This window comes from Eretmochelys imbricata, chromosome 27 (assembly GCF_965152235.1).
Source record: "Eretmochelys imbricata isolate rEreImb1 chromosome 27, rEreImb1.hap1, whole genome shotgun sequence".
NCBI classification, from domain to species: domain Eukaryota; kingdom Metazoa; phylum Chordata; order Testudines; family Cheloniidae; genus Eretmochelys; species Eretmochelys imbricata.
In genome coordinates, this window is record NC_135598.1 from 686662 (window position 1) to 713655 (window position 26994).

The 26994-nt window shown below is 67.5% G+C and overlaps 1 protein-coding gene across 1 annotated transcript; it reads right to left on the reverse strand.

The window, feature by feature from the left end:
- Positions 1–1152: 1152 nt before the first annotated feature.
- On the reverse strand, positions 1153–26709 carry FAM171A2 (family with sequence similarity 171 member A2). Its single transcript, XM_077806470.1, has 8 exons — positions 26586–26709; positions 11583–11810; positions 9851–9943; positions 8540–8698; positions 8259–8435; positions 4400–4516; positions 3113–3239; positions 1153–2674 (listed from the first exon to the last, which is right to left on the reverse strand). Exons 1-8 carry the CDS (start codon positions 26707–26709, stop codon positions 1153–1155), a joined length of 2547 nt encoding a protein of 848 aa, XP_077662596.1.
- Between the last annotated feature and the right edge of the window lie 285 nt (positions 26710–26994).

Genomic DNA, 26994 nt, shown 5'->3' on the forward strand with positions numbered 1-26994 from the left:
TATGCTCCGGCTCGGTCTCCTCCCCGTTACACAGTGTAGGGCTGGCTGATCCCCTGCCAGGCGCAAGGGCCGGGGGCAGGAGGACCCAGCCTGGCCCTGCAGGCAGCTCCCAGCCTGCGCGGTGGGATGTTGCCACCCCCCAGCCCCCCTGGAGGCAGCAGCCGGCCCGGCGAAAGCAGATTAGGAACGAGGAGAATTGAGGCGGCTCCCAGCTCTGCGCGCAGGGCCCAGCTGTGCCAGGCACCCTGCAGCGCAAAGGCACTTGGAGGGGAGGGTGGGGAACGGCCCGCGGCTGGTGCCTTGGGGCCGGAGGAGACTCTGCAGCCCCAGGGTGTTTGGCGGGAACGTTAGAGACGCCGACGAGGGTCAGGTTCCTCTGGCAGCGCCCAGGGCGGCCGTGCCCTAGGAGCGCAGCTGGGCTCTGCTTTGCCCCAGGCGAGGTGTGGGGCTGCCCCACCCCGGGCAGGCAGGCGCAGCTGGGGCTGGACAGCGCCCCAGAGCTGTACAGCCGCCAGCAGGCTGCTGTTAACCCCTTCGGGCCGGGTGTCACCGGGGAGGAGCAGCCGCAGCTTGTTCTGGCTCCGGGCTCTCCCCTGGATGGTCTGCCCAGGCTACCCCGAGAGTGGGCTCGGAAACGGGCTGGACCAGGCTGCCCAGGCCCTGCCCCCCCCCCGCCCGGACTCAATCCCTTCACTCTGCCCGCTGAGCCTAGAGCGGGGGTAGGGGGCCGCCTGAGTCCTCGAGTCACCCCTCCCTCGGGGCCAGGCGTGCAGCAGCCTCGACACATGATCCTGGTGGTGGGGAGATCGTCCCGCTGCCACAGCGTCTCCTCCCCGCTCTGGGCCATCCCTCGAATGGCAGGGGGGCACGACGGGCAGTGCCCAGCTGCAGGAGGGAGCAGGTCACTGGTTCTGCATCCGGACCGCCCTGGGGGTCAGCCCCACTGCCTGCCAGTGTGGGTCCCCCCTTCCCCTGCTCCCCGACAGAGCTCAGCCCTCAGGCGGAGAAGACGGGGGGTCTTTGGGGTCCTGGTCTGGAGTCGCCTCGGGGGCGCGGAGCCATCCGTCGTGCGGCCCCGCCCCTCCTCTGCCCCCCAGGGGCTGGGGCTGGCTCAGGGGGCAGGGGAAGCGGGCGCAGGCCCCCCCCCCCCGCTTACTTCACATTGAAGACCATGAGCGGGCGCTCCTCGCGCTTCTGCCAGGGGCTCTTCTTGTCGCCCGGCTCGTCGCCGCCCTCGGCTGGGTCGGCCAGCTCATCCTCGGGGCTGGTCATGGAGTCCCGGGGCAGCTCACTGGTGCTGCTGCGGGAGCTGGTGCCCCGGCTGCGGCCCCGGCGGGGGATGGTGGCGGCCCGGGCCTCGGCCCCCTCGTCCAGCAGGGGCGTCAGGGAGTTGTCCTCGGGGGAGCAGATGGCCGTGCGGCTCTCGCTGCTGCTCTGCTCCGGGTCCTCGGGGAACGCCAGCTTGGAGTAGGCGGCGGGGGCCGGGGGCCGCTCCCGCTCCTCCTTGGCCCGCTTGTGGGGCTTGGCCTCGTGGACGTCCACGCCCGAGTCCAGGCTGGCGTCATTGCTCCGGCCCTTCTCGCTGCCCTGCAGGTCGATGTAGGAGTGGCGCACCTGGGAGGAGCGCCCATCCAGGGAGACGAACCAGGCCCGCGGGTGGGGCTTCACCCCCAGCTCCAGCAGCTTCTTCTCCGTCAGCGCCTGCAGTTCCCCGTTCAGCTGGGCCATGGTGGACTCGTTGAACAGCACCGGGATGGTGACAGAGCCGCTGACCGAGGAGGAGTGTGCCCCCCAGCCCTTGCCCTCCGAGGCCTCGCCCTGCTGCAGCTGCAGCCGCTGCTGGTCCTGGGGCCCGAACTGGTGCGGGATGGCCATCCCAGCCTGGCCGGGCAGCCCCTCCATCTCGGGCTGGCTCTCCGCGGGGCCGGCCAGGGCCTGCTCCCCGGAGGGGTAATCCGACGCCAGGCGCATGTAATGGGCCGGGATGACCAAGGTGGGCATGACGTTGCGGTACACGCTGTCCTTCATGTGGTCAATGGAGCCGCAGAAGATGAGCTGCCCCGGCTGGGTGAGCGAGGTGGGCCTGGCCAGGTGGTCCACGGACTGCGACAGCATGAAGTCGGGGGGCTTGGGCTCCCCCTTGTGGCCCACATAGTGGTCGAAGGGGGGCGGCAGGGGTGGCGGGGAGGGCGGCTCCTGGAGGTAGGGCTTGCTCTCGTTCCTCGAGTGCTTCCGTGGCGGCTCGGCGCCCTTGTCCTCCACGCGCTGGTGGGAGAAGCCGCGCTTGTATTCCTCCAGCACGGGGGGCTCCAGCGCACCCGGGCCGTCCACGGAGCGCGCGGCCTTGAGCGAGAAGCTCTCCCCGGGGCGCGGGTACTCCTCCTTGGGGGCGCCCCGCTGGCTCAGCGTCTCCGTGGAGGCCTTGCTGACATGCCGCAGCTTGTGGCGGAAGAACTCCTCGCGGGAGCTGCCCAGCTCGCGGGAGCTGGAGAAGGCCGACTTGAGGATGGGCGTGTGTGCATCGGTGTCGCCGGCCGAGGAGGCGGTCTCCAGGTGGCTGGTGCAGATCAGGTTGAGCTGGGACATGGAGGTGGCCTGGTCTCGCTTCGAGGTGTCCAGCGGCCCAGGCAGCTGCAGCTTTCTGTGCTGCTGTCGGGGTTTCAGGCACCTCCGCCTGGGGAGACAGGACCCGGTTACCAGCGCCCCGCCGCAGGCTCCCTGGGCCAGCACAGAGCCGCCCGCCCCGAGGGGAACTCAAAGCCCGAGGGCGGGAGCTGGGCAGGGCAGGGGGCTGAGCCAGGCCTGGAGCTGGCCCCCGGGCGCCCCGTGGGGCGCAGAGATCAAAGCTGGGAAGGGCCAGGAGGATGCGCGGGGTGCAAGCCAGGTTAGGGGGCTGGGCTCCTGCATCTATCCCCGCCCCCACTGCCCTGGTGCCAGCCACACAATGCCCACGGCGGCCTTCCTCCACCCTCCCTGCTTCGGCTTCTGCCAGGGCCCGGGACCTACAACGGCAGGGCAAGCTGGCCCCTCCATCCACCCGCCACCCGCTGCTTCCTCCGGAGCCCTGGCCCCTGCCCGGCCGTGGGCAGGGCCCCTGGCGGGGGAGCCTCACCGGCAGTAGTAGATGAGCAGGCAGAGCAGGCTCAGCACCAGCAGCGCCAGCGCCCCCAGGATGGTGAGCAGGAAGACGGTGTGGTACGCGGTGATGTCCCTCATCCCCGTCGCCAGCGCCACCAGCCCTAGGGGGGCAGGCAGCGGCGGGTCAGAGACAGGCCCGGGAACACCGCTCCCCGAGCACAGCACCCCTCCTTCCCCCACGGGCCTGCCTGGCCAGCTGCTTCCGCCCCGCTTCCGGAGGGGCTGAGGCCCGGGGGGCGAGACGGGCAGGCGGCCGTAACGGGGACCCGGCCGGGCCCTGCCGTCGGCACACCTGGGGTCCAGCCTCAGCTCTGGGTGCCCTTGGACCAGGCACTCCTGCCCCCCGGCGCCATTTCCCCTCCCCCAATCCCGCTCGTCCTCTTTGGGGAGGGGCTGTCCTGGGTCCGCAGCACCCGGTGCGGAAGGACGTGGCTCTTGGCCAGGGCCTCCAGGCCCTCCCATCCCAGGAACGGAGCAGCAGCATGCCCGGCCCTGCCGGCTCTGTGGGGCAAGAGCCTGAGGCCTCCCCCTTCTTTGCCAGCACTCCCCACCCCGCCCAGCGAGCAGCTGGCCAAGCACAGGCTCCCCATTTCACAGGTGGGGGGCCCAGCCCCCCCAGAAGTGAGCACCCTGGGAACGGACCCATCCCGGGTGCCCACCCCCTGCCAGCACTGAGCAATGCCCAGGGCAGGGAGCTGGCATTCCCAGCTGCTGCCTGAGTGGCATCCGCAGCACCAAGGTTCAGACCAGCTGCTCCCCTGGGGGCTGCTGCCTTCCTGGAGCCCTTCGCTCCCGCTGGGGCTCCTGCCCCTTCCCCCCGCCAGCAGCTAAGCTGCTCCCGGCCAGGCCCAAGGTCCACAGGGGCTGCCTGAGAGAGGCTCTGCTCCGGCTGGGGGCCCCGCACAGGGCACCCCAGGGCCTGCCCCAGAAAGGGACCCCCCACACCCTGGAGAAGCCCGCAGGGCTAGAGCCATGAGGCTCCCCATGGGGCCAGCCAGGGGTGTCGGCTGGCTCCAGTGCAGGGATGGGGGCCAGGACTGACCCACCTCAGGATTTTGTGGCCTGGGGGCTGCTCTGCCTGGGAGCCCATTGGAACAACGCCTGGTCTGGACACGGCAGCGACAGCTGGAAGGAAGGGTCCAGGCCGGGCCTGCCCACGGGGCCCTGCTTCCTGCCTCCCCATTACTTGCTCTGTTGGCCAGACGGCTCCCAGCCCTGGACCCTTCCCCTGCGGCGGGGAGGCTGGAGGCAGCTGCTTCACCTGTGGAGGGGGAGGGCAGAGCGGCAGCCCAGTACCCCAGCTGGGGGGAGACGAATGTCCAGTACAGCTGGCGACCCTCCTTCCTGATCAGCCCTGTCCCGTTCCGGAGCCACAGGCCTGGGGGCAACAAAACAGCGTGAACCGGCCCCTCCGGCCCAGCACCCAGACACGATGGGACCACTGGCCCGTCTCCCCTGTAGCTGTGCACCATCCCTGCTGGATCAGGCCCCAGCCCACCTCACTCCAAATCCCCTCTCCTGCCATAATGTGTCCTGCCTCTGTCAATGGCCCCCAGCAGATGCCCCAGGGGAAGGAGTCGGTTCCCTAGCCACCTCTGTGCTTGCGCAATCCTCGGACCAGGGGTGGGGCAGTTCCTGTCCCAGCCCATGCCCTGGAGCATGAGGGTGAAGAGTCTCACCAAGGGGATTTCTGTTCCCCTGTTTGAACCTTGCTCTCCATTATTGGATCCAACAATATCCTGCAGCAGAGAGTTCCCCAGATTACATCCTCTTTCCTTCGACTACTCAAGGGCTCCTCAGGCCTCTCCTCCCTGAGGAATGAGTCCCTCACAACGCTACCCCCTGATGGCGCTGGCTCCTGCAGCCTTGGCTCACTAGGACGTGGCAGGCTTCTCTCTGTGCCCCAGGCTGGAGCTGAAGAGAAATTCAGTGGCAACACACTGATGGCAGGACGCTGAGCCGAGCCCAACTGAGACGTGTGAAAAGCAGGAAATGCAGCAGGTAGGGCTGCCCATGCAACCTTAACTCTGCCCTCATTCAGCAATGCCCCATAACATCCCCCTTTACTCTGCCCCCCATTCATCTCAATATGCAGCCCATCCCCTTCACCACAGCATCCGCCTGACGCGACTGGAGCCCACGAAAGCTCACACAGAGCCAGGTCACCGGAAAGGACAAACCATGGGCCCAGCCCCAGAGCCACCTGCCAGCCTCAGATGAGTCCCGGACACTACCTTGGTTCCCCCGCGTGCCCTGCACCATCACCTACCGACCACGGGCACCTGCCACGGCCCCCTCGCTGCAGATGGTAGCTGTTCGAAGAGCCTCTGCCCTGCTACCGACTGCCCACACCCGCCGCCAAAGGAACAGTGCAGCCTGAATACACCTGAGCACCGCTTCCCCGTGCTCCTATCTAGTCCCAGCTCAGTCCCACACCTCACACATCCTCAGAGCAAACCACAGGGCCAGCCGCAGCCGGTGCCACGCACTGTGGGGGCACCTGGCCCACCGACGCCCGCTGCCTCCTGTCACCCCCTGGAGAACACAGGGCGCGGGGCATGGCCAGCCTCTTTTCTTTCCTGGGGGACACGGACCCTCTTGGTAGGGCAAGACCCCCCAGAGCTGGGCACACACATGGGACAGGAGAATGTGGGCCTGACAGAGGCCCCTGCCCCAACTGTCCCCCCCAGCCCCGTACCAATCACCCCACACCCCTTCCCATTGTCCCACCCCTCCGCGCGCCCTAGCTTCCCTCCCCCTCCACCCTGCTCCTTGCTGCAGCCCCAAACCCCTCTCCCTCCATCCCCCCTCCTCCCAGGAAGCAGCCACGCGTCTCATTTTGCCCCCAAAGGCTCTGATTCCACCCCCCAAACTAAACCTGCCCCCCCGGGGACTCACACACCATTTCGACTTGCTGCCCTCAGCCCCAAATGCCTTTTGCCTGAGGTGAGGGGCAGGGATTCACTCGTCCTCAGGTGTGTTAATTGAAGGGGGGGTTTGCAGCCATCAATCTCAGCCAGGTCTGGCAGTGGCATGGCTCCGGTAACACCCCAGGGCTGCAGAAGGCAACTGGTTTGGAACTCAGTCAAATGACGGCCAATCTGGATCACTAATGCTACTCCCACGCCCAGGAGGCCCCCTCAATCCAAAGCAGTTTGACTAACCGTTCTGGGTTTAGAGCAGGAAAGAGCGTGTAAAAAGATGGGAGTGGAAATCTCAAGCCGGTTTTCTGTCTGGGCACCCGCATAGTGTAAAAACGTACATCCGTGTAACTCCTCTTCTCAGCCTGGGCCCCCAAAGATTTCAGGGAGCCATGCACCTCCCCACCCCGGTAATCCTCGGTGGACGGAGACCGCTCTAATCCACAGTCACAGCAACAGTTTGGTTTTCTGGATGGGAACGGGGAGTAATATCTCCAGCCCCCCAACTCAGATGACTCCAAATCTGAGTCACTAGCCCCACCACGCCCCCTCCGGAGGCACCAGCTTCCCAACAATCCCACTGTGTCGGTTTTAGAGAACTTAGAAAGATCGATTGTGAACCAGCTGTCTCGACAGCACCACGCCCGTCGTGGGGCTGATAGCCGGTGCTCAATGCGGGATCCATGTTCATTAACAGCCTCCCCTGACCTCCAGCTCTGCCCCCTGCTCTGCTCATGCCCCAGGGTCCTGCCCTGCCACGCCCAGCTCTGCTACTGCCCCAGGGTCCCGCCCTGCCACCCCCAGCTCTGCTACTGCCCCAGGGTCCCGCCCTGCCACCCCCAGCTCTGCTACTGCCCCAGGGTCCCGCCCTGCCACCCCCAGCTCTGCTACTGCCCCAGGGTCCCGCCCCGCCGACCCCCAGCTCTGCTACTGCCCCAGGGTCCCGCCCCGCCGACCCCCAGCTCTGCTACTGCCCCAGGGTCCCGCCCCGCCGACCCCCAGCTCTGCTACTGCCCCAGGGTCCTGCCCTGCCACCCCCTGCTCTGCTACTGCCCCAGGGTCCTGCCCCGCCGACCCCCAGCTCTGCTACTGCCCCAGGGTCCTGCCCCGCCACCCCCAGCTCTGCTACTGCCCCAGGGTCCCGCCCCGCCGACCCCCAGCTCTGCTACTGCCCCAGGGTCCCGCCCCGCCGACCCCCAGCTCTGCTACTGCCCCAGGGTCCCGCCCCGCCGACCCCCAGCTCTGCTAATACCCTAGTCCTGCCCTGCCGACCCCCTGCCCCTCAATCCTCTCCTGCAGCCCCCTGCTGCTCCCTTCTCACCCCCACCTTCTGGACTCCGAACATCCACTCCATAGGACCAGGCTGAGATCCCCACACTCGGTTCACTTGTGACCCAAACTGCCCGGGCTGCCACAGGTGGCAGGCTCCCTCCCTCCAAGCCTTCTACTCCTCCCTGCCAGGCAGCCTGCCCCAGGCAGGGGCATCCCTGGAGCCAGGCTCCCTGGTCGAGGGTCGATACAGGGGCCTTGGCTGGCAGAAGAGCCCATGATAAGTTCTGGCTGCCTCTGGCTGCATCATGGAGGAGAGCAGCAGGTCTCTGGGCCAGAGCCTCCTCCGCAATCCTGTGGCCCCCTATCCCCTCCCATGCTGCCATTCTCCCACGAGCCTGGGGCCTAATGGTGCTTTATTGCCACTGAGGCAGTTTCGTGGAGGTGCCCTGTGGCCACAGGGTGGGAGGGGGCTGGCATGCGGAGCAGCCGGACTGGGGGAGAGACACTCTCTGTGCCCCAGTCTGTTAATTCAATGGGATCCCAACACTGAGCCCTCACCCCCCAGCCAACAGCGTTTCCTGGGGAGGGAAACGCAGCATCAGTCTGACACCTGCCATCCCCAAGTCCCCCGTCCCATGCCGATGTGTGGCATGCCCATGGGCTGGCCCACCCCCATGCTGAAACGCTTGTACAGAGCCAGCGGGGATCCCCAGCACCTCCTCCAGCCAGTGACTGGGAGCCAGGCTGAGACCCCCCCCAAACTCACCACTCATGTGGGTCCCCCAAACCTCCAGGGCACTCAGCCTGGCCTGGCCTGGCCTCCCCCCGCCCCCAGCCCCAGATCAACAGGGCGCCCAGCCTGGCCCTGCCCCCCAATCCCCAGATCATGCCCAGCCTGGCCCTGCCCCCCAGCCTGCTGGCCCTTACCGCTCTTGGTGTCGAACCTCCAGGCTGGCACGCTGGTGGCCGTGGTCGCTCCGGTGTCGGGAGGCAGCGGGATGGACAGGTGCACGGGGCCCGACAGCTGCACCTCGGTGCCGTTGCCCGTGAAGAGATGGACGCTGACGGCGGCGATGGGGACCAGCTCCAGCCAGGTGCTGTTGGCTGGGAGGGGAGGAGGCCGTCAGAGGGGCTCACTGCTCCCCGCCCCGACCCCTGCTCCCCCCAGCCCCTCCCTCGCCCCTCTCCCCGCCCCCCCGGCCCCGTACCGCTGCCGTTGCTCTCGGCCCCGATGAAGGAGGGGAAGCCCCGCATGTCGTGGGCTCCGCTGGCGGCCGTCAGGGAGGCGGAGAGCTGGCTGTAGGTGGAGCTGCGGGGCAGGCGGGCCGCCTTGCGCTGGAACTGCACCCACGGCTGGCTCTTGGCCCCTGCAACGACAATGGGCACGAGGCACTAGGCTCGCCCTGCAGCCCCTGCCCTGCCCGGTCAGAGCCTCGGCGGGACCCCAGGGTGCCCCAGGCCCGAGCCAGCCTCATGGGCTCTGCAGCACCCATGGTTCCATTGTAGCCCTCGTGCGCAGGGCCGGGGCAGGCTGCCCGCCAAGATGGCAGCCTCTCCCCACCCCTCCTGTGCGCGTGCCCCTCACCCCTGGCAAAGGGCGAGCCGGGAACTCCCCACGGTCGCTGCCTCGCTGAAGGGAGCCAGCCTCCCGCCCCAGCGACCTGTCCAGGGCGTCTCCCCTCAGCCCCGGACACGGCGCCCAGCGGGGTCTCCGCGGAGATCGGCCAAAGCACAAGGGGCCCTCCGGGACCGGGGGCCAAGCTCCAACCCCTGCCCGGGCTGTGACGATGGCGGGCGGGTGGCTGGCGGGCAGCTTGCTCTCAAGGGGCGGCCGGCAGGCCACTAACCGGCTGCAGTGGCAGCTCCGAGCCCCAGCCAGCCAGGCGAGGGAATCCAGGCCCCTGCCAGAGACAGCCAGGCGTGTCAGCCGCCTCTCGCCCAGCCTGCCACAAGGACACAGCCTGAGCCAGGGTGAGAGTACACGCGCAGCTCCCGGCCCCAGAGCCCCTGCCACGCACCTTGGAGGGCACGTCCGCCCCCCAGTGAGAGGGTAGCAGGGGCATGCAGCCAACACCAATATCATTGGGGGCTTAAAATCAACCACCTCCCGTCCCCAGAGCCCTCCCTGCTGCCTCTGGGCTACGTTAGGAGGGGCATGGGCAGGCCGGGGCTGGCTGAGGGCCACAGCGACCCAAGCCACCTGGCCCATATGCCCCACCCGCTGCCCTCCAGGGTAAAGCCCAGATGGGCAGGTTCAGACAGCCACAGGCCCCTCCTGCTCCCCTGCACAAGGCCAGGGGGAGCGGGAAACATTTGGTGCTGCAGCACCTCCCTGGTGAATCCTGGAGGCGGGGGGGTCTCCCCCATTGTCCAGGCAGAGGGACAGTGACTTGGCCCTAGGTCCCACACAGGGCAGTGGTACAGAAAGGAATAGAACCCAGGTGTCCTGGCTCCCCGTCACCTGCTCTAACCACGGCCTCCCATGCACAGGGAAGGGGCTGGCGAGTCACGGGCCTCACCTGGTGATCCCAGCAAGATCTGCACCAAGTCCTCATAGAGGATGAGGGTGGCGGGCCGCTCCGGCAGCAGGTACAGGCTGACCGAGGCATACACTGCAGAGGGACCGGACAGACACAGGGCATGTGAGCGACAGGCGAGAGGCGCGGGGCACAGCAGCTGCAACGCAGTGGGGCAGGGCAGCGGGAGAATGCACTGGGAATGGGGCATGTGTTGCTGGGGGAGGGGAGCCTGGCACCCACCCACGGAGCGGAGAACCTGGCACAGAGCAGACACCTGGCAGAGCATTGCTAATGACTCTGGCACCTGACACTGAGACGGATGGGCCGCTGGAAGCCCCTGTCAGAGCCACACCGTGGGCCAGGCATAGCCCAAAGTAAAAGCAGCCAACCCCTCACAGTGAAGGGCAGAGAGAGGTGGGGGACAGGGGGCCTCCTGGGGTGGCACCCCCCCACAGTCACACCCCTCCAGCTCTTCCTAAAATAACCTGGGACACAGCAGTTGGCGGGGTGGGGGGGAATCTGTATAAATAGCCCAGCTCTGCTGGGAGCGCTGTGGGGGGGGGGGGGAGCAGGGAGGGTGTCAGACAGATGGTGCCAGCTACAACCCCGGGGCAGCTGTGCCCAGGAATTACACACCCAGCACCCAGCTCTGCCCAGGGAGATGCTACAGCCGCAGCCCCTCTGCCTCACCCACCCCAGTGGAGTGAGGGGGGCCCAGCTGGGTGCAGGGGGGGATCCCGCACTGGAAGGTGGAGCTGGCAGCTGGTACCCAGGGCGGAAGGGGTACGGGGAGCTGCTCTAATTAGCTGGGTAAGAGCTTGCTCACATGCACCCGCTGCACCACACCCACTGAGCCCCTCCAGTGTGGGGCAGTACCCTGTCTCATACACACACCTGCCCCCCAGATCCTCCCCGCACTCCTCCCCTCTGGCCCCGCAAACACCCGCCCCCCACATGCCTCCTCCAGGCTGCGCACACCCCCCATGCACACACCGCCCCACTGCTCCCCCCAAGGCTGCAGACAGCCCCCTGCCCATGGGCCCTCCCACGCGCATCCAGCTGGGGGCACTGACGTCCGCGTGAGGTCATCCCACTGCCTGCAGTAAAGTCACCCCTATCGACCCCATCTGAGCCTCTGCAGCGAGCGGCCCCACACCACCATCCTGGCTGCACCTCGTCAACACGCGGCCTGCGGGCAGCTGCTGCTTGGCACAGAGCCCAGGCTAACGCTGACCCCCCCCAGCCCTGACCAGGGAAGGGATCTCCCTGGGGACAGGGCAGGGGGGTCCCAGGCACCACCACAGGGATGGGGGGGGAGACAGGGGGCCACCCTCCCGGAGCACCTGCAGGTGTCAGGAACTGGAAACTATTCTCCCCCTCCCGCGCAGCTCCTCCCCTCCCCCAGAGCCCCGCACTAGGAGCAGAGCTCTGCCCCCGCAGCCCCGTGCTCTCCCCAGGGGGTGTCTCTGCCCCTCTTACCCCCATCAGCCCCTCCCGGCTGCTGTATTATTAACCTGGTGCCAGCCCTCATCCCCTCCCAGCCCAATACACCCCATACAGCCCAGGGGCTGTGATGTGCCCACTGCCCCCCTCCTCCCTCTGTTGGGGGGGGACGACCAGCTAAGGGGCTGTCCCCAAATCCCAGGGTATCTGCAAACTACCAGCCCACGGAGGGAGTGTCCCCAAACTCCCCAGTCCCCCACCCCAATGCCCGGCGCCCAGCAGCACTCACACGGCAGCTTGTCGACCCGCCAGGGCACAGAGTTGGTGACGAAACCACGCTTGGCAGCGGTGACCAGGATCCAGGTGCCCAGGCGGTAGCTGACGGGCAGCATCCCGACGCCCTCATGGTCGGTGGAGCCCGAGGCCAGCGACGTGTGGTTCCCATACACCTCCACGGCAGCCTGGGCCAGTGGGGAGAGGTCGCTGTTCTCATACACCTGGACTTTGATCAGCACCTCTGGGGAGGGGGAGAGGGGTTAGGGGGGCTGGGCCTGTCACAATATTCTCCCTGCCTAGAGCCAGCCGGGCCCGGGCCCCCACCCCCCAAGTCACCCCCGGGCCCAACCCCACCCAGCTCCAAGCAGAGGCCAGAACCCCTCAAACTCCCGCTAGAGAGAAGCCAGAGGGTGGCCAGGCCAGGGGAACCCCGCTGAGCCAGCCCCATGAGCAGCACTTCCACAGTCCCTCAGCTGGGGCTGCCCCCGGGTGTGGACGGTACGTCCCTCCCAGAGCTCCCCAGGCAAGGGGTGCACAGCAGCACTCAGCCCCCGGCCAGCTTCAGCCCCCTCCAGCTTCAGCCCCCCCAGCCAAGAGGGGAAGCAAGCAGCAGGCCTTGGCAAGGCAGCATGGCCCAGCAGATCTCCACTAATCTCGACAGACCAGACCCTGGAAGGATCAGAGGGACCTGGGCCGAGGGCAGCGCGAGCTCCCAACGTGCCCACGCAGCAGCAGAAGCCCCACGGAAACTCAGGGACCCGATGCAGCGATTTCAGGGCCCCCCAGCAGCAAGAGCAGCCTTGGAGCCACAGGGAGGCTCCAGCCCAGCCTGCCTAGCTCCAGCCCCCAGAGTGGTCAGGGGCCATGAGCCACACCACCTTCAACTGGACCGGGGCTGCTGCCCTCAGCCCCATGCACTCCACAGCTGGAACCGCCACCACGCGTCCGCCAAGGGGGAACCCCCTCTCCTGCAGGGTGCCCCCGAGCGGCTGGGAGAGGGCTGGGTTGCGCCAGGGTGCACGATGCTGCCGGACGGCTGGCCAGGCTTGGCTGCTAGCCGCTGGATGCAAGGTGCCCTCTCAGGTTTGGCTCAGCCCATGGTACAGATGCTGGATCAGCATTTCAAACGGCCCCGGCTGCTGGGGGTCCCGATCTGTGGGGGGCCTTTGCCCCCAGGGTCTGCGTGGTCCCCATGCAGAGTCAGGCTCTGAGCACAGATTGTTTGGGGTGGGGCTGGGTTTTGAAGGCAAATGAATCAGCGCCAGCGAGAGGTGCCAGTCCGGCAGCTGCTGGGGAGAACAGGAGAGGTCAGTGCCCGTCCCCCACCGGCTGTTTTATTAGTGCCAACTGCCAGGAGGCTTTGCTATGGGCACTGCCCCCAGCCACTGATTACGTAACCTGCCTCATGTCTCTGGGTCCACCCCAGGGCCCGCTAGGCTTGCTCTGTGCCGCACACCCCCCATGCACTGGGGGTGGCTTTAAATTGAGAGCTGAAAATCCAAGGTCCCACCCGCTCTCCGTGGCTCCCAGGGCACTGTGCCAAGCGCAGGGGTTTGCACCCCTCCCGCCCCTGCACGCCTAGCTCCAGAGCGGGGGCAATGCCAGGTTCAGGGATTCCCTCTCCAGATGGGCTCCCGGTCTGAGCATGGCTGACCCCTTCCCAGCTACTGCGGCCATTTGACGGGGCCCGGGAACCAGGCAGCGAAACTGCCGGGCCGAAGCTGTACCATACACGCTGGGGGGCGTTGGCAGAGCGGGGCACATGGAAAGGGGGAGCCAGATCAGAACCGCCTCCGGCCTCGCCAGGGGAGGGAGCCCCCTTTGCTAACACCACGGGCGCTGCTCTCGGGGGCTTTCAGGGGCTGCCATCCCCGTCTCGAGAGCTGGCTTCCCAGTGCAGCCGCCACCCCCACAATGCCCCCCCGCCCGGTGATTTTCCGGCTGCAGCCCTCAGCCTCCGGCAGCCAGCCCAGCTTTCCGAGAGCCACTTCCCATCACCCTGGCAACGACACCATTGGCCCCGGCTCGGCCCGCACTCCCCGAACAGCGGGCGCTGGACTGATGGCACGGCCCCCCCCATTAAGCAGGAAGCAGCTTCCAGGGCCAGGCAGGCACCAGGGCCAGGGGTTGCCATGGCAGCAACGGGGTAGCGGCAGGCTCCTGTCTGGGGGGCCCTGGCTCCCCCCGCCCAAGCCCCTGTGCCAACACCCTGCAGCAACACGCCCGCTGAGCGGGGGACATGCGTCCTCTGCCAGCCCCAGGTCTCCAGCGAGCGACAGAGGCCCACAACACGGGGCTCGGGACTGCAAGCCCCCAGTCTCAGCCCACCGCCGCACCCCAGGAGCTCCCACCCCACAGGCTCGGTGTAAATGAGGGGCCTGTTCCGCCCAGACCCACCCCCCTCCCCGCCGCGAGCTGCCCCGCTGGGGTGGGCGGGCGCCGATCACTGGCACTGGGTGGGCGCAGGAGGCCCAAGGACGAAGCAGGACCTGGCTCCCGGCAGGACCGTTTCTGGAACGTTTCAATCCATCCCAGGAGGATGGCGCCTGCCACCCAGATGACAGAACAAGGAGCAATGGTCTCAAGCTGCAGTGGGGGAGGTCTAGGTTGGATACTAGGAAACCCTATTTCACGAGGAGGGTGGTGAAGCAGGGGAATGGGCTACCTGGGGGGGGGGGGGTGGAATCTCCTTCCTTAGAGCTTTTTAAGCATCCCTTGGCTGGGATGATTTAGTGGGGGATCGGTCCTGCTTTGAGCAGGGGGTTGGGCTAGATGCCTCCTGAGGTCCCTTCCAACCCTGACATTCTAGGATTCTATGATGTCGTATTTCTGGATGACACTAAAACCAAACCAAACCCACAGCACAGCGAGGCCGGGGTGTGACCCCAGGAGTGTGGCACCCAGCCCCCCGGCCGGTAAATCCAACAGTGGGTGCGTTATTGAGAGGTGCAAGACAGGCCACTCAGCAGTGTCCCATTGCGGACATCCCGTTGGCATGCCAGGGCCAGGAGTGGCCTTGCGGTTAGTGCAGGGAGCCAGGCTTGCTGGCTTCCAAGTGCAGCTTTCAGGGACAGGAGTGTGCTCTGGTGGTTAGAGCAGCAGACTAGGAGTCAGGACTCCTGGGTTCCACCCAGCTCTGTACTGGGTGACCTTGGACAAGTCACGGCCCAGCTCTGCGCCTCCGTTTCCCCATCTGTCAAAGCAGAATAATACTGGCCCACCCTGGGAGGGGCTTAGGCTGAAATAGCTAGTTTGCAAAGTGCTCTGCATTCCTCAAAGGGAAGTGGCTCGAGTCAGGACCCAGGGGTGTCCCTTGGTCACCCCCACCCCACACCACTCCCAAGGAAATTACCGGAAGATAGAGGAGGGGCTCTCCACCTGCTCACACTAACCAGCACCTGGGAGGCTAATGAGACCCTGTCTCTGGATCAGAGCCTGGCACCCACCCCAGCCTGCGATCAACAAGCCCCCAGCCTCCCCTCACACCCCGAGCACAGCATCGATCAATGCCCGCCTCACAGGGGCCTGGACGTGAGGGCATTCACGCCTCCCTTGCCTGGGCTCAGAGCCCCCTCGGTTATGGGGTCCAAAAGCCAATCGATTCCCAGCGCTGTTCTATTAATACACATGCCTGGAACACACAGGGCGCCCGGCCCCCCCTTAACACAACCCGCACCGGCTCGCGCTGCAGGGCCCTCCACCAAGGCCATGGCAAAGCCCCTGGCCCAGCCTGCAGAGCTCCACAGCCCCTCGGGCTCAGAGTGGGAGGAATCAGCCCAGACCAAGTCACACCACCCCACGGCTGGAAGCCAGTGCTGACAAATTCAGACAGCAAAATGTACTCCTAATTTCAGCAGTGCCTGTCACCAGCTACATCCCATGCACTGAGGGGGGGATTCTCCCCCTTGGGCCATTGTTAAACCATGCCAGGGTGGTCTTCCGTGCAATGTGCTCTGGGGGTTCTTTCGGGGCAGGTCTCCGGCCTGCACTAGCCAGGAGCTCACACTGGACAGTCTCTGAACGATGCTGGTGCAGACCACGAGGCTGCGACCCCCTATGTGACGCTGTGTCATAGGGTCAGCCAGCCCCAGTATTTCTGGGATCAGCCCATTTTTACTGGGTGACTCTGTGACCCCCACGTTGCACCCAGGGAAGTTTGGGGGCTGGGAGCCAGGACCCCTGGGTTCTCTCCCGGGCTCTGTGAGGGGGTGGGTCTAGTGGGTTAGAGCAGAGGAAGGGGGGACCAGGAGTCAGGACTCTTGGGTTCTCTCCCAGCTCTTGGAGGGTGTGAAGTCTAGTGGGTTAGAGCCAGGGAGGCAGGGGGTGGCTGTGAGTCAGGACTCTTGGGTCCTATCCCCAGCTCTGGGACGGGGTGGAGTCTAGTGGGTTAGAGCCGGAGGCTGGGAGTGAGGACCCCAGGTTGTATTCCTGGCTCTAGGAAAGGGTGGTGTCTAGCAGTCAGAGCTAGGGGCTGACAGCACCACGATGCCCGACACTGCGGAGGCATCTGTAACCAACCCCAGGCCAGTCTGTGGACCCAGCTGTGAGCCCTGCTTGCCCGGGAAAGCCCCTGGCCTCCAGACGAACTCGCTGCAAAGCCAGGTTTGCTCGGAGCTCGTCATCTCTGCATCCTGGGCTCCGGGCGCCTCTCGCACCGCCCGGGGACCTCCAGCTCCAGAGGCCCGAGCCCACGCTGCGTGCAGCCCAGGGAAAGGGCTCGGCTCCACTCGGGGAGCAACAGGAACCTAGACCCAGCAGTGCGGGAGTCCCAAGGGGCCATTCTGGCCTGCGGGGCCAGCACGGCTCCGGGCACCACCAGCTGCTGCCCTATGCACAGCCCAGATCCGGCCTTGGCAGGGGGGGCGAGGCCATGCTGAGAACAGGGTCCCGGCTCGGCCCACACCTGGTGGAGCCTCTGCCACTCCAGGTGCCCGATCCGACTAGGGAAGAATCCCTTGAGGGGCAGCAGACAGCGCACCCAAAACCCAGCCCCCCACAACAGCCAGCCTGCGGTGTCTGGGCCCAGATGTTCCCCAGATGGCTGGGCCGCTCAACACCAGGAATTCTAAGCAGCTGGTGCTAGTGACACATCCCATGAGCCGGGGCCTGGAGCAGCCGCGCCCGGGGGGCGCAGGGGGCTCCCCCACCCCCATGCATACCAGGAACAGCCGGACACATTGCAAAGGCTGGGTGGGCTGGGGGCCGGTGGCTGGAATGTCCCTGCTCCAGGGAACGGCCGTCCTGCAGCCGCATACCACACACAGGCCCCGGCAGCTGGCACAGCCTGTCAACTGCGCAGACATCCGCTCAGCCAGCCGTGTCAGGAGCGGGTCGGGCCCCGAGTGAGCAGATCCCGAGGGGAGGGGGGTCTCTCCTGAGCACGGGGACAGCAGAGCCGGGCTGCGCCCAGCTCCCCCCCAGGGCTGCGCCCGGCTCCGCCCTCCCCCCAGGGCTGCGCCCGGCATAACCCGCCACGCAGGGCTCACGTCAGACCCACTCGCCAGTTACCGACCCACAGCTCAGCCACAGCCTGTGAACACTCTGCAGCTCCCCCCCAACCTCCTGCCCCCCACACGCAGGGCAGGCTCATCGCCCATCCGCCACTACCAGCAGCCCCACTCCTGCTGGGATGAGCCTGCACCCCGGGGGGCAGGAGCTGGCAATTGCCCCCCCCCCCAAACCCATCACTCACCTGGCGCTTCCTCCCTTGTGCCATCTGGCCCCTCCTGAAGGGTGAAACGGGCAAAGCCCAGTGACCTCCTCCCGAAATGGCCCTTTGCAGGCCTCTCCCCCCCCGCAAGGTCTGAGCCCTGCTCCAGCTCTCACTAGCCCCACCCCACGATGGGGAAACTGAGGTTCAGGGAGGGGGTGTGGCAAGGCAGGGAGAACCCAAGAATTGTGCCTCCCTCTCCTGCACTGAGCCACTAGTTCACCCCATCGCCCCGGCTCCCCGCTCTCACAACTGGACCCCACTGCCCTCCTGCCAGACTAGGGCCCAGTAAATCCAGCCACCTGCCTGGGTCGAGCCCTCAGGGGTGGCCTGTACCCCAAAACTGCAGCTCCAGACTGCGCCACCCACCAGCCTGCCCAGAGCCCGGGTCCATGCCTGCTTTGCAGAGCGAGGCAGTGCCACCCCTGGGGGCCCCCGGCCTCCTGCCCCAGACCCCAGTGCTGCATTCCCCCCAGAGCACCACCGTCCTAAGGCCAAGCCGCACTGCAGTCCCACTCCCCCTGCCAAATCTCCCCCATCCTCCTCCATGCCCCCGAGGCTCCCCCAGAGCCGCCCAGCCCCTTCCGCACTGAGCACGAGCCTGATCCCCAGGGACACACCAGCCTCCCGCCATTCCCCCACGACAGCCCAACATGGGGCTGCCCCAAGGAACAGGTGGGGCAAAACCAACAGCATCAAACAATGGCAGCTAAGAACAACTTTATGCTGCAGCCAGGCTGGGGGCCGGAGGATGCTGCACAGACACCGCGAGAGAGCCCAGAAGAGCCCCAGCAAACAGACAAGGCAGAACCAAGGTGGGAGAAGGAAGCATCAGCTGTACTGGGAAAACTGAGGCACAGGGAGATTAAGGCCAGAATTTTCAGCACCCAAAACTCACCCCAGGTCTGAGCCTTTGAAAATCCGGCCCTACGGGACATGGTGCCAACAAGCAGGACATAGATCCCTGACCTCCTGAGTCCTGCCCAGTGCCTTCTCACACCCCTTCCTATCCTTCCCCCCAGCGGGTCCCCCCAGATCCACACACCCAGCGTAAGGAGCTGTCAGTCCCTAACAGTAACACAGTGGAGTCACAAGCCGCAGGGCTATCTGTGGGGCCGGACTGAGCCCTTACTTCCTGGAATCCCCCGTGTGCTTTGCTGATTGAGTGGAAGCCCTACAAAGGAGCAAAGGAGGGGCCAATGGCCCATTTGGAAGGCAAGCTGGGCATTGGCAGGATTCCCCAGCTCCAGTTACACCAACCCAAAGGCAGAACCAACGAGCTGAGGCCGAAGGAGGAGACTGCAGCTGGATGAACTGCTGTGCACCAGGCAGTGGCTGGGCTCCACCCCAGAGGTGCTGCATTTCAGCACATGCATGGGGCCAAGGCAGACTGAGCACAGGGCAGGGTGTGGGGACACCCAGGGCATCTCCCCAGAAGAAAGCCACCCTCAGGGGAGCATCCAGGCAGAAACTGCAACCGTGTGGGGAGTCTGGTCCTGGATCCCAACTTCCAGCACCCCCAGCCAGCCGGGCGATAGCCTCTCACAGCCCAGACAGCCCAGGAACTGCCAGCCCTGCCCCACGCAGCATCTCCACCTCCAGATCTCAGAACATGGCTCCTCAGTGGAGAAGAATCATTTCACAGGGAGGGAAACCAATGCACAGAGGGGTGGGGACCATCCGAGATCACCCAGTGTGCTGGTGGAAGGGTCAGGAATGAGCCCCAGGAGCACTGATGACTGGCCCTGTGTAAAATCTACCTGGTCACAACTGTCCGGGTACACAGAGCATCAATGAAATGCAGCCACCTCCGGTGCAGAGTGCGGCTGCTGACAGACACGCGGCCCAGGGCATGGCCACCCGCATGCCGCCAAGGGCTGGCGAAACAAATCTGGACCCAGCAGAACAACATGGGTTTGAAATTCAGGCTGGAACGTGAGCTGCTGAGCGGAGGGCAGACCCCCGCCCCCAACACAGGCAGTACAGTCACCCCCACCCCGCAGTCACCCCCCAACCTCCTCTCACTAGGGCCAAAGGGACCCACTCCCTTGGCTTGGGGGGGTCTAAGCAGCTTTCACCCTCCCACATGGATTGCTTACAGCCGCTGCCACCCCTGCCAGTTCCCTCCCCACGTGGGGCAGGAGGGCACCTTCCTTTCCCAGCCTGCCCCCCACCCCAGCTGCCCATGGTGTTGCCATCGTCACATGATCTGGGAGGAAAGCAGGTGGGACAGACAGCTTGGCCAGGCCCCCAGTGCCTGGGGCGGCAGCAACCCCAGTCGCCCAGACCTCCAGGGATGCCTCCGTCAGGCCGAACTGCTTACTCAACGGGGTTAGGAGCTGCCCTGCGCCCTGGAGCCAGCTCCTCTGTGCCGCGCAGGGCCTGGGGGGGGAGTGCCCACCTCCCAAAGGGCGGATCGCTGGGTCTGTGGCTCCAGCGTGTCTGGCAGCCCCAGCCCCGAGACTGCACCCAGCAAACAGCAGCCAGTTCAGGGGAGGGGCACGCGGGCCGCAGGGCACCTAGGTCCCCCACCCAACTCAGCACTGAAGGGAATCCCTGGGGACTAGAACATCTGCTCTGGGGGCCACCCAGCCCCACGTGCCCAGCAGGGGAAAGTGCAGACCCCAGCCTAGCCACAGAGGGCTGTGACCAGGGCAAGGCGCCTTCACCTCTGCAGCTGGGCCTGGAGGAATCGGGCCCCCCCCCCACTGGTGAGCTGGGCTGGGTGGAGTGAAAAAGACGGGTGTGGCAGCAGAACAGGGAGGAGAGGCATCAGCCAAACTGGCTATGGGGCCCAGGGCTGGGATAGCAGGGGGCTGCGGGTCAGGAGTGAGGGGCGCCGGCAGAGCTGGGGGGAGCCCAGGGCTGGGATAGCAGGGGTCTGCGGGTCGGGAGTGAGGGGCGCCGACAGAGCTGGGACGGGAGCCCAGGGCTGGCATAGCAGGGGGCTGCGGGTCGGGAGTGAGGGGCGCCGACAGAGCTGGGGGGAGCCCAGGGCTGGCATAGCAGGGGGCTGCGGGTCAGGAGTGAAGGGCGCCGGCAGAGCTGGGGGGAGCCCAGGGCTGGCATAGCAGGGGGCTGCGGGTCGGGAGTGAGGGGCGCCGACAGAGCTGGGGGGAGCCCAGGGCTGGGATAGCAGGGGGCTGCGGGTCGGGAGTGAGGGGCGCCGGCAGAGCTGGGGGGAGCCCAGGGCTGGGATAGCAGGGGGCTGCGGGTCGGGAGTGAGGGGCGCCGACAGAGCTGGGGGGAGCCCAGGGCTGGCATAGCAGGGGGCTGCGGGTCGGGAGTGAGGGGCGCCGGCAGAGCTGGGGGGAGCCCAGGGCTGGCATAGCAGGGGGCTGCGGGTCGGGAGTGAGGGGCGCCGGCAGAGCTGTGGGGGGCCCAGGGCTGGCATAGCAGGGGGCTGCGGGTCAGGAGTGAGGGGCACCGGCAGAGCTGGGGGGAGCCCAGGGCTGGGATAGCAGGGGGCTGCGGGTCGGGAGTGAGGGGCGCCGGCAGAGCTGGGACGGGAGCCCAGGGCTGGGATAGCAGGGGGCTGCGGGTCGGGAGTGAGGGGCGCCGGCAGAGCTGGGACGGGAGCCCAGGGCTGGGATAGCAGGGGGCTGCGGGTCGGGAGTGAGGGGCGCCGGCAGAGCTGGGGGGAGCCCAGGGCTGGGATAGCAGGGGGCTGCGGGTCGGGAGTGAGGGGCGCCGGCAGAGCTGGGACGGGAGCCCAGGGCTGGGATAGCAGGGGGCTGCGGGTCGGGAGTGAGGGGTGCCGGCAGAGCTGGGGGGAGCCCAGGGCTGGGATAGCAGGGGGCTGCGGGTCAGGAGTGAGGGGCGCCGGCAGAGCTGGGACGGGAGCCCAGGGCTGGGATAGCAGGGGGCTGCGGGTCAGGAGTGAGGGGCGCCGGCAGAGCTGGGACGGGAGCCCAGGGCTGGGATAGCAGGGGGCTGCGGGTCGGGAGTGAGGGGCGCTGACAGAGCTGGGGGGAGCCCAGGGCTGGCATAGCAGGGGGCTGCGGGTCAGGAGTGAGGGGCGCCGGCAGAGCTGGGACGGGCCCAGGGCTGGCATAGCAGGGGGCTGCGGGTCAGGAGTGAGGGGCGCCGGCAGAGCTGGGACGGGAGCCCAGGGCTGGGATAGCAGGGGGCTGCGGGTCAGGAGTGAGGGGCGCCGGCAGAGCTGGGACGGGAGCCCAGGGCTGGGATAGCAGGGGGCTGCGGGTCGGGAGTGAGGGGCGCCGACAGAGCTGGGACGGGAGCCCAGGGCTGGCATAGCAGGGGGCTGCGGGTCAGGAGTGAGGGGCGCCGGCAGAGCTGGGACGGGAGCCCAGGGCTGGGATAGCAGGGGGCTGCGGGTCGGGAGTGAGGGGCGCCGACAGAGCTGGGGGGAGCCCAGGGCTGGGATAGCAGGGGGCTGCGGGTCAGGAGTGAGGGGCGCCGGCAGAGCTGGGACGGGAGCCCAGGGCTGGGATAGCAGGGGGCTGCGGGTCAGGAGTGAGGGGCGCCGGCAGAGCTGGGGGGAGCCCAGGGCTGGGATAGCAGGGGGCTGCGGGTCAGGAGTGAGGGGCGCCGACAGAGCTGGGGGGAGCCCAGGGCTGGGATAGCAGGGGGCTGCGGGTCAGGAGTGAGGGGCGCCGGCAGAGCTGGGGGGAGCCCAGGGCTGGGATAGCAGGGGGCTGCGGGTCGGGAGTGAGGGGCACCATCAGCGCGGTGGGGAGGAAGCTCCCATGACCCCTGCCCGGCTCAGCTCCTCGCTGCCAGGCCTGGGTGTGGCCGGCAGGGCCCTCCCAGCCTGTGCTGGGTTGGGTTTGGGGGCCGGAGTGAGTCTCTGGGGGCCAGAGATTGGCTCTGGGACGGGCACCTGAGCCAGGGCTGGGGGGCTCCATGCCCAGGGCGCGTAACCCCGCCTGGCATGCAGCATTAGGGGCCTGTCCTGCTGCTCTGGCCCCCCCGTGGGATGAGCTGGCCCAGGCAGACTCAGGGCCCTGCCACCCCGTGTGCTGGGCCCCGGCTCCTCTGCCCCATTGCACAGCAGCGGCTGCAGCCTCCGCAGGAGGGGGGTGGGCAGAGGAGCTGGCGCCATGGCAACCAAGGGAGATTTCCAGGCAAGCCCCAATTGGGAGGCCCCTCCGAAAGGAGCAGGAGACGGAAGGGGGGGCCTCTGAGTGCAGATCCCCCCACCCCTGCACGACCCCCACGGACCCTAGGAAACAGCAGAGCCCGGATTCAACCCCTCCGCAACAGGCTGGACCTGGGGGGGCGGGGGGGGAGAGGGCAGAGAAGGGGGAGGTGGGTACCCGGGGGAGAGGGAGAGGGCAGAGAAGGGGGAGGTGGGTATCTGGGGGGGAGGGAGAGGGCAGAGAAGGGGGAGGTGGGTACCCAGGGGCGGAGGGAAGAGGGCAGAGAAGGGGGAGGTGGGTACCCGGGGGGGAGGGAGAGGGCAGAGAAGGGGGAGGTGGGTACCCGGGGGGGGGAAGAGGGCAGAGAAGGGGGAAGTGGGTACCCGGGGGGGGGGAAGAGGGCAGAGAAGGGGGAGGTGGGTATCGGGTGGGGAGGGAGAGGGCAGAGAAGGGGGAGGTGGGTATCGGGGGGGGGAGAAGAGGGCAGAGAAGGGGGAGGTGGGTATCGGGGGGGAGGAAGAGGGCAGAGAAGGGGGAGGTGGGTACCCGGGGGGGGGGGAAGAGGGCAGAGAAGGGGGAGGTGGGTATCGGGGGGGGGAGAAGAGGGCAGAGAAGGGGGAGGTGGGTATCGGGGGGGGAGAAGAGGGCAGAGAAGGGGGAGGTGGGTACCCGGGGGCGGAGGGGAGAGGGCAGAGAAGGGGGAGGTGGGTACCCGGGGGGGGGAAGAGGGCAGAGAAGGGGGAGGTGGGTATCCGGGGGGGAGGGAGAGGGCAGAGAAGGGAAAGGTGGCCGAGACAGGGAAAGGACAAGAGGAGCTCTGCATTCCCGCCCACCCGTGTCTCTCCTGCCCCTTCGCAGGCCTGTGTCACCCGCAAATACAGCAGCTTCCCCTGCCTGCCACGTGGCACTTCGCTTGCCGCAGCCCCCCTTGCTGCCCTCCAGGGCCAAGCCCCCTTGCCAGTGTCCCGGGTGCTACCAACCCCAATCAAAAGCCCCACCCTGGCAGCAGAGGGGCTGAGTGCACCCGGGGGCAGACACAGGATGTGGGGAAAGCAGGGCAGGGAGGGGGCAGATAGCTCAGGGGGTTGAGCATTGGCCTGCTAAACCCAGGGTTGGGAGTTCAATCCTTGAGGGAGCCATTTAGGGATCTGGGGCAAACACTGGGGACTGGTCCTGCTCTGAGCAGGGGGTTGGACTCGACACCTCCTGAGGTCCCTTCCACCCTGAGATTCTCGGTGGGGCCGGTGGCAGTGGTGGGTCTCCCCTTCCACCAGCCCAGGGGATGTCACTCTCCCCTCCCCCACGCCCGGGGCTGGATTCATACCCACAGCCAGGCTCAGGGGCAGAACGAAGGGACCCTGGCACCCAGGCAATACCCTCCGGCAGAAGGCCAGGCCAGGCCTGAGATGCCAGGGCTCAGACCCCGAGGGGGAACTGGCCCCAACCCACTCCCACAGGTGCACTCCCAGCCCAGAGATGCCAAGCACAGAATCCACCCCCGCTGCCCGGCCCAGCGCCCCCCACAGGAGGAGCACAAAGCACTTGGCAATCCCTCAGCTCCACACCAACCCCCAGGGCAGGAGGGGAGCTATTGACAGATGGGGAAAACGAGGCGCAGGGTATCTTGCTCTAGAGCAAAGACTGGAACCCAGGAGTCCTGACTCCCAGCTGCTCATCAGAGCCCCTCCCGCCAAAGCCAGCACAGGAACCTGGGGTCCCCTGCCAGCCCAGGGCAGGGCTGGGCCCAGGACACCCGTTAGCACTGCCCTGGCCACATGCTCTGGTCTGCCTCCCTGGGCCTGTCCAACGCATTAAGCCGATGCCCGGGGAGCCAGCGGCAGGGCCTTGGGCCTCCATCCCCGCCCTGCCAGGTCACAGCCCCTCTCGCCCAGCCCTGCTGCCAAGGGCACCCAACTCCCAGGTCCTAGGCCAGGCCTATTCTGGGCTGGCTCTGCAGGAGAACCCCAACCTCGGCTCCATTCCCGGGGCGACGGGGCCTCCTTGGAGCCCCAGCAGGAGGGGAAGCAGGCAGGGATGGTGCTGGTCATAGGGGGGTGCAGGGGAGCCTGTCCACCGTCCCCTACTTGGGCCAAAGGGGGCAGGACATCCTGGGGATGGGTGAAAGGAGAGGGGTGCAGGGGAGGGGATGGGACAGCTGCGGGGAGCCTCAAGCCAGTGGATGCCGAAATACAGATGGGGCAACTAGGAGCAGGGAAGGCTCAAACCTCACCTACACCCCGCACCCCGCCACCCCTGCCTCTCCCCCCCCACCCCGGCCCCTCCCAGCACCCCAGACACTGGTTCTCCTGCCCTGCTCAGTGAGTCCTTGGAGACCCTGGTGCCCATGGTAAGTTCCTCGCAGGCAGGAACTCCCCCGCGGAAATGCCATAGGGCACCAGGGCTGTGGGGAGCGGTGCCCGCGGGCACTGTGATGAGAGCATTCAAAACCCCATATATGGGGGGGGTCAATCCTAGCCCAGCCAACGCATCTCCACTGGGGGGCGAGCGTGTGACCACCCCCCACCCCTCTGTCCTTCGCCTCCAGAGGCCCTGGTCAGCGGAGCCTGGTGGCACCGGAGTGAGGGTGCGGGACCGAAGTGCAGGAACCCTTGCCCCACCGAGGCTCTGCCCGGTTCAGCAGGAGCATTTCCAAGGTGGGGGAGCTGTGATCTGGGCTGGCGACCCCTCTGCCAATCACATGGGGCTGCCTGCACCCCAAACGTGGGGCGTCTCCCCTCCCCCCAGCATGGGGACAGGCTCCCTAAAGTCCAACCCCACCTCAGGGGCCGGGGGTGGCATCCCCTGCAGGGCTCTGAACCCCAGCCCTGCCCAGCTTGGCAAGGCGCTGAGCTCTGCCAGGCTTGACCCTGCCTTTGCTGCCCCATCACCAAGGCCTCCAGGCTGACGCTGCCCAGGAACGTGGACGCTGGGCACGGCGCACCCCGAGCCATTCCCACCAGCAGCCCCTCCTCGCCGGAGCAGCTCCACCAGCCAGGCCACGAGCGAGCGGAAGGAGCCCAAACCCCTGCGGCACAGGGGACAGATGGCAGGGGACGATCCTGCCGCCAGGCTGCAAGTGGGGAAGAATCCAATTCCCCAGCTTGGGCCCCCCCAGCCTCTTCCCCAGCCCACCACCATCTTTGTTCCAGCCGCAGCCACTTGTGTCCTCCTGGAGAAGGAGCCCGGGATTTAATGGAAACCCTCGGCCGGACATGGCAGCACCTGGCTCGGGGGCCAGTCTGCACATGGCCCTTCAAAAGCCAGCTCCAACCTCACAGGGCTTTACCATGGAGGGGTGCCTGGGGATGGACAGAGACAGATGTGTAGCGGCTGATGGACAGACAGGGGCGTGCAGGGAGACAGACGGATGGACAGAGGGGGTGTATGGGGACAGCTGGATGGACAGAGGGGGCGTATGGGGACAGACGGATGGATGGATAGAGGGGCGTATACAGGGACAGACAGAGGGGTGCATGGGGGACAGACGGATGGACGGACAGCGGGGTGCACGGGGGGACAGACGGACAGCGGGGCGTGAGCGGGGACAGACAGTCGGACAGATGTTCGGTAAAGATCGGATCAATCAGCACCGATCAAGGCAATCGGGATATTTTCTCCCCTCCTCGCCGCGCTGCGAAGCGGCTGCCCTGCGGCCAAAGGCCCCCGTGTGCGCGGGGTGCGGGGGCCCCAGCAGCCGGGGGGCGGGGAGCCGGGGCCCGCAGCAAGGCGCCGTCTCCGGCAGACAATAGCGCCGCAAAGGGAGAGAACAAGGGCGGGGGAGGGCTCCGCCCGAGCCCCCGCCGAACCGGATCCACCGGCTCCCCGAGCCCAGCCCCCCGCGAAGGGCCCCGGCCCCGGCCCCGAAGCAGGGAGATGCGGGCGCCCCGGGCGCAGAATCCGGGCAGCAAATCCGCGAACCGCGCCCGGCGCGGGGGAAAGGGGGAGCCGCCCGCGGGGGCTCGAGCGGCGGCGAGGCCCGGGGCCGGGGGATGCTTCCAAACCGGCCAGACGCGTCGATCCGGACCTGGGCCCCCCCGCAGGGACCCCCGGGACGCCGCAGCCCCCGCAGGGACCCCGCAGCCCCCCCGGGACCCCGCAGGGACCCCGCAGCCCCCCCGGGACCCCGCAGGGACCCCGCAGCCCCCCCCGGGACCCCCCCGGGACCCCGCAGCCCCCCCCGGAACCCCGCAGCCCCCGCGCTCACCCTGCGGGCTGGGCGGCTCCCCCGCAGACTTGCCCGGCGCGGGCCAGAGGTTGCCCGCGATCAGCAGCAGCAGCAGCGGGAGGCGGCGCCGGGGCGGCATCGTGGGAGCCGGAGCCCGCAGCATCCGCCCGGCGGCCGCTACCCGCCCATGGGCCCGGCCCCGCAGAGAAACGGCCCCGCCGCCGCCCGGCTCCTGGTGGGTGGGGCCCGGCTCCGGCTCCGGCTCCGGATCCGCTCCGGCGCGATTGTTCCAGCACCGCGCCGCCCCCTCGCTCCCTGCCCGGCGGGGCCAGCCCGAGAGCCGGGCTCCCTCTGCCGGGGCTCTGCGGCACGGCCGCCCCTCCTCCGGCTCCCCGCCCCCTTCCCCGCCCCCCTCGGCCCCCCTCCCCGGCCTCCGGCTGCCCGCCCC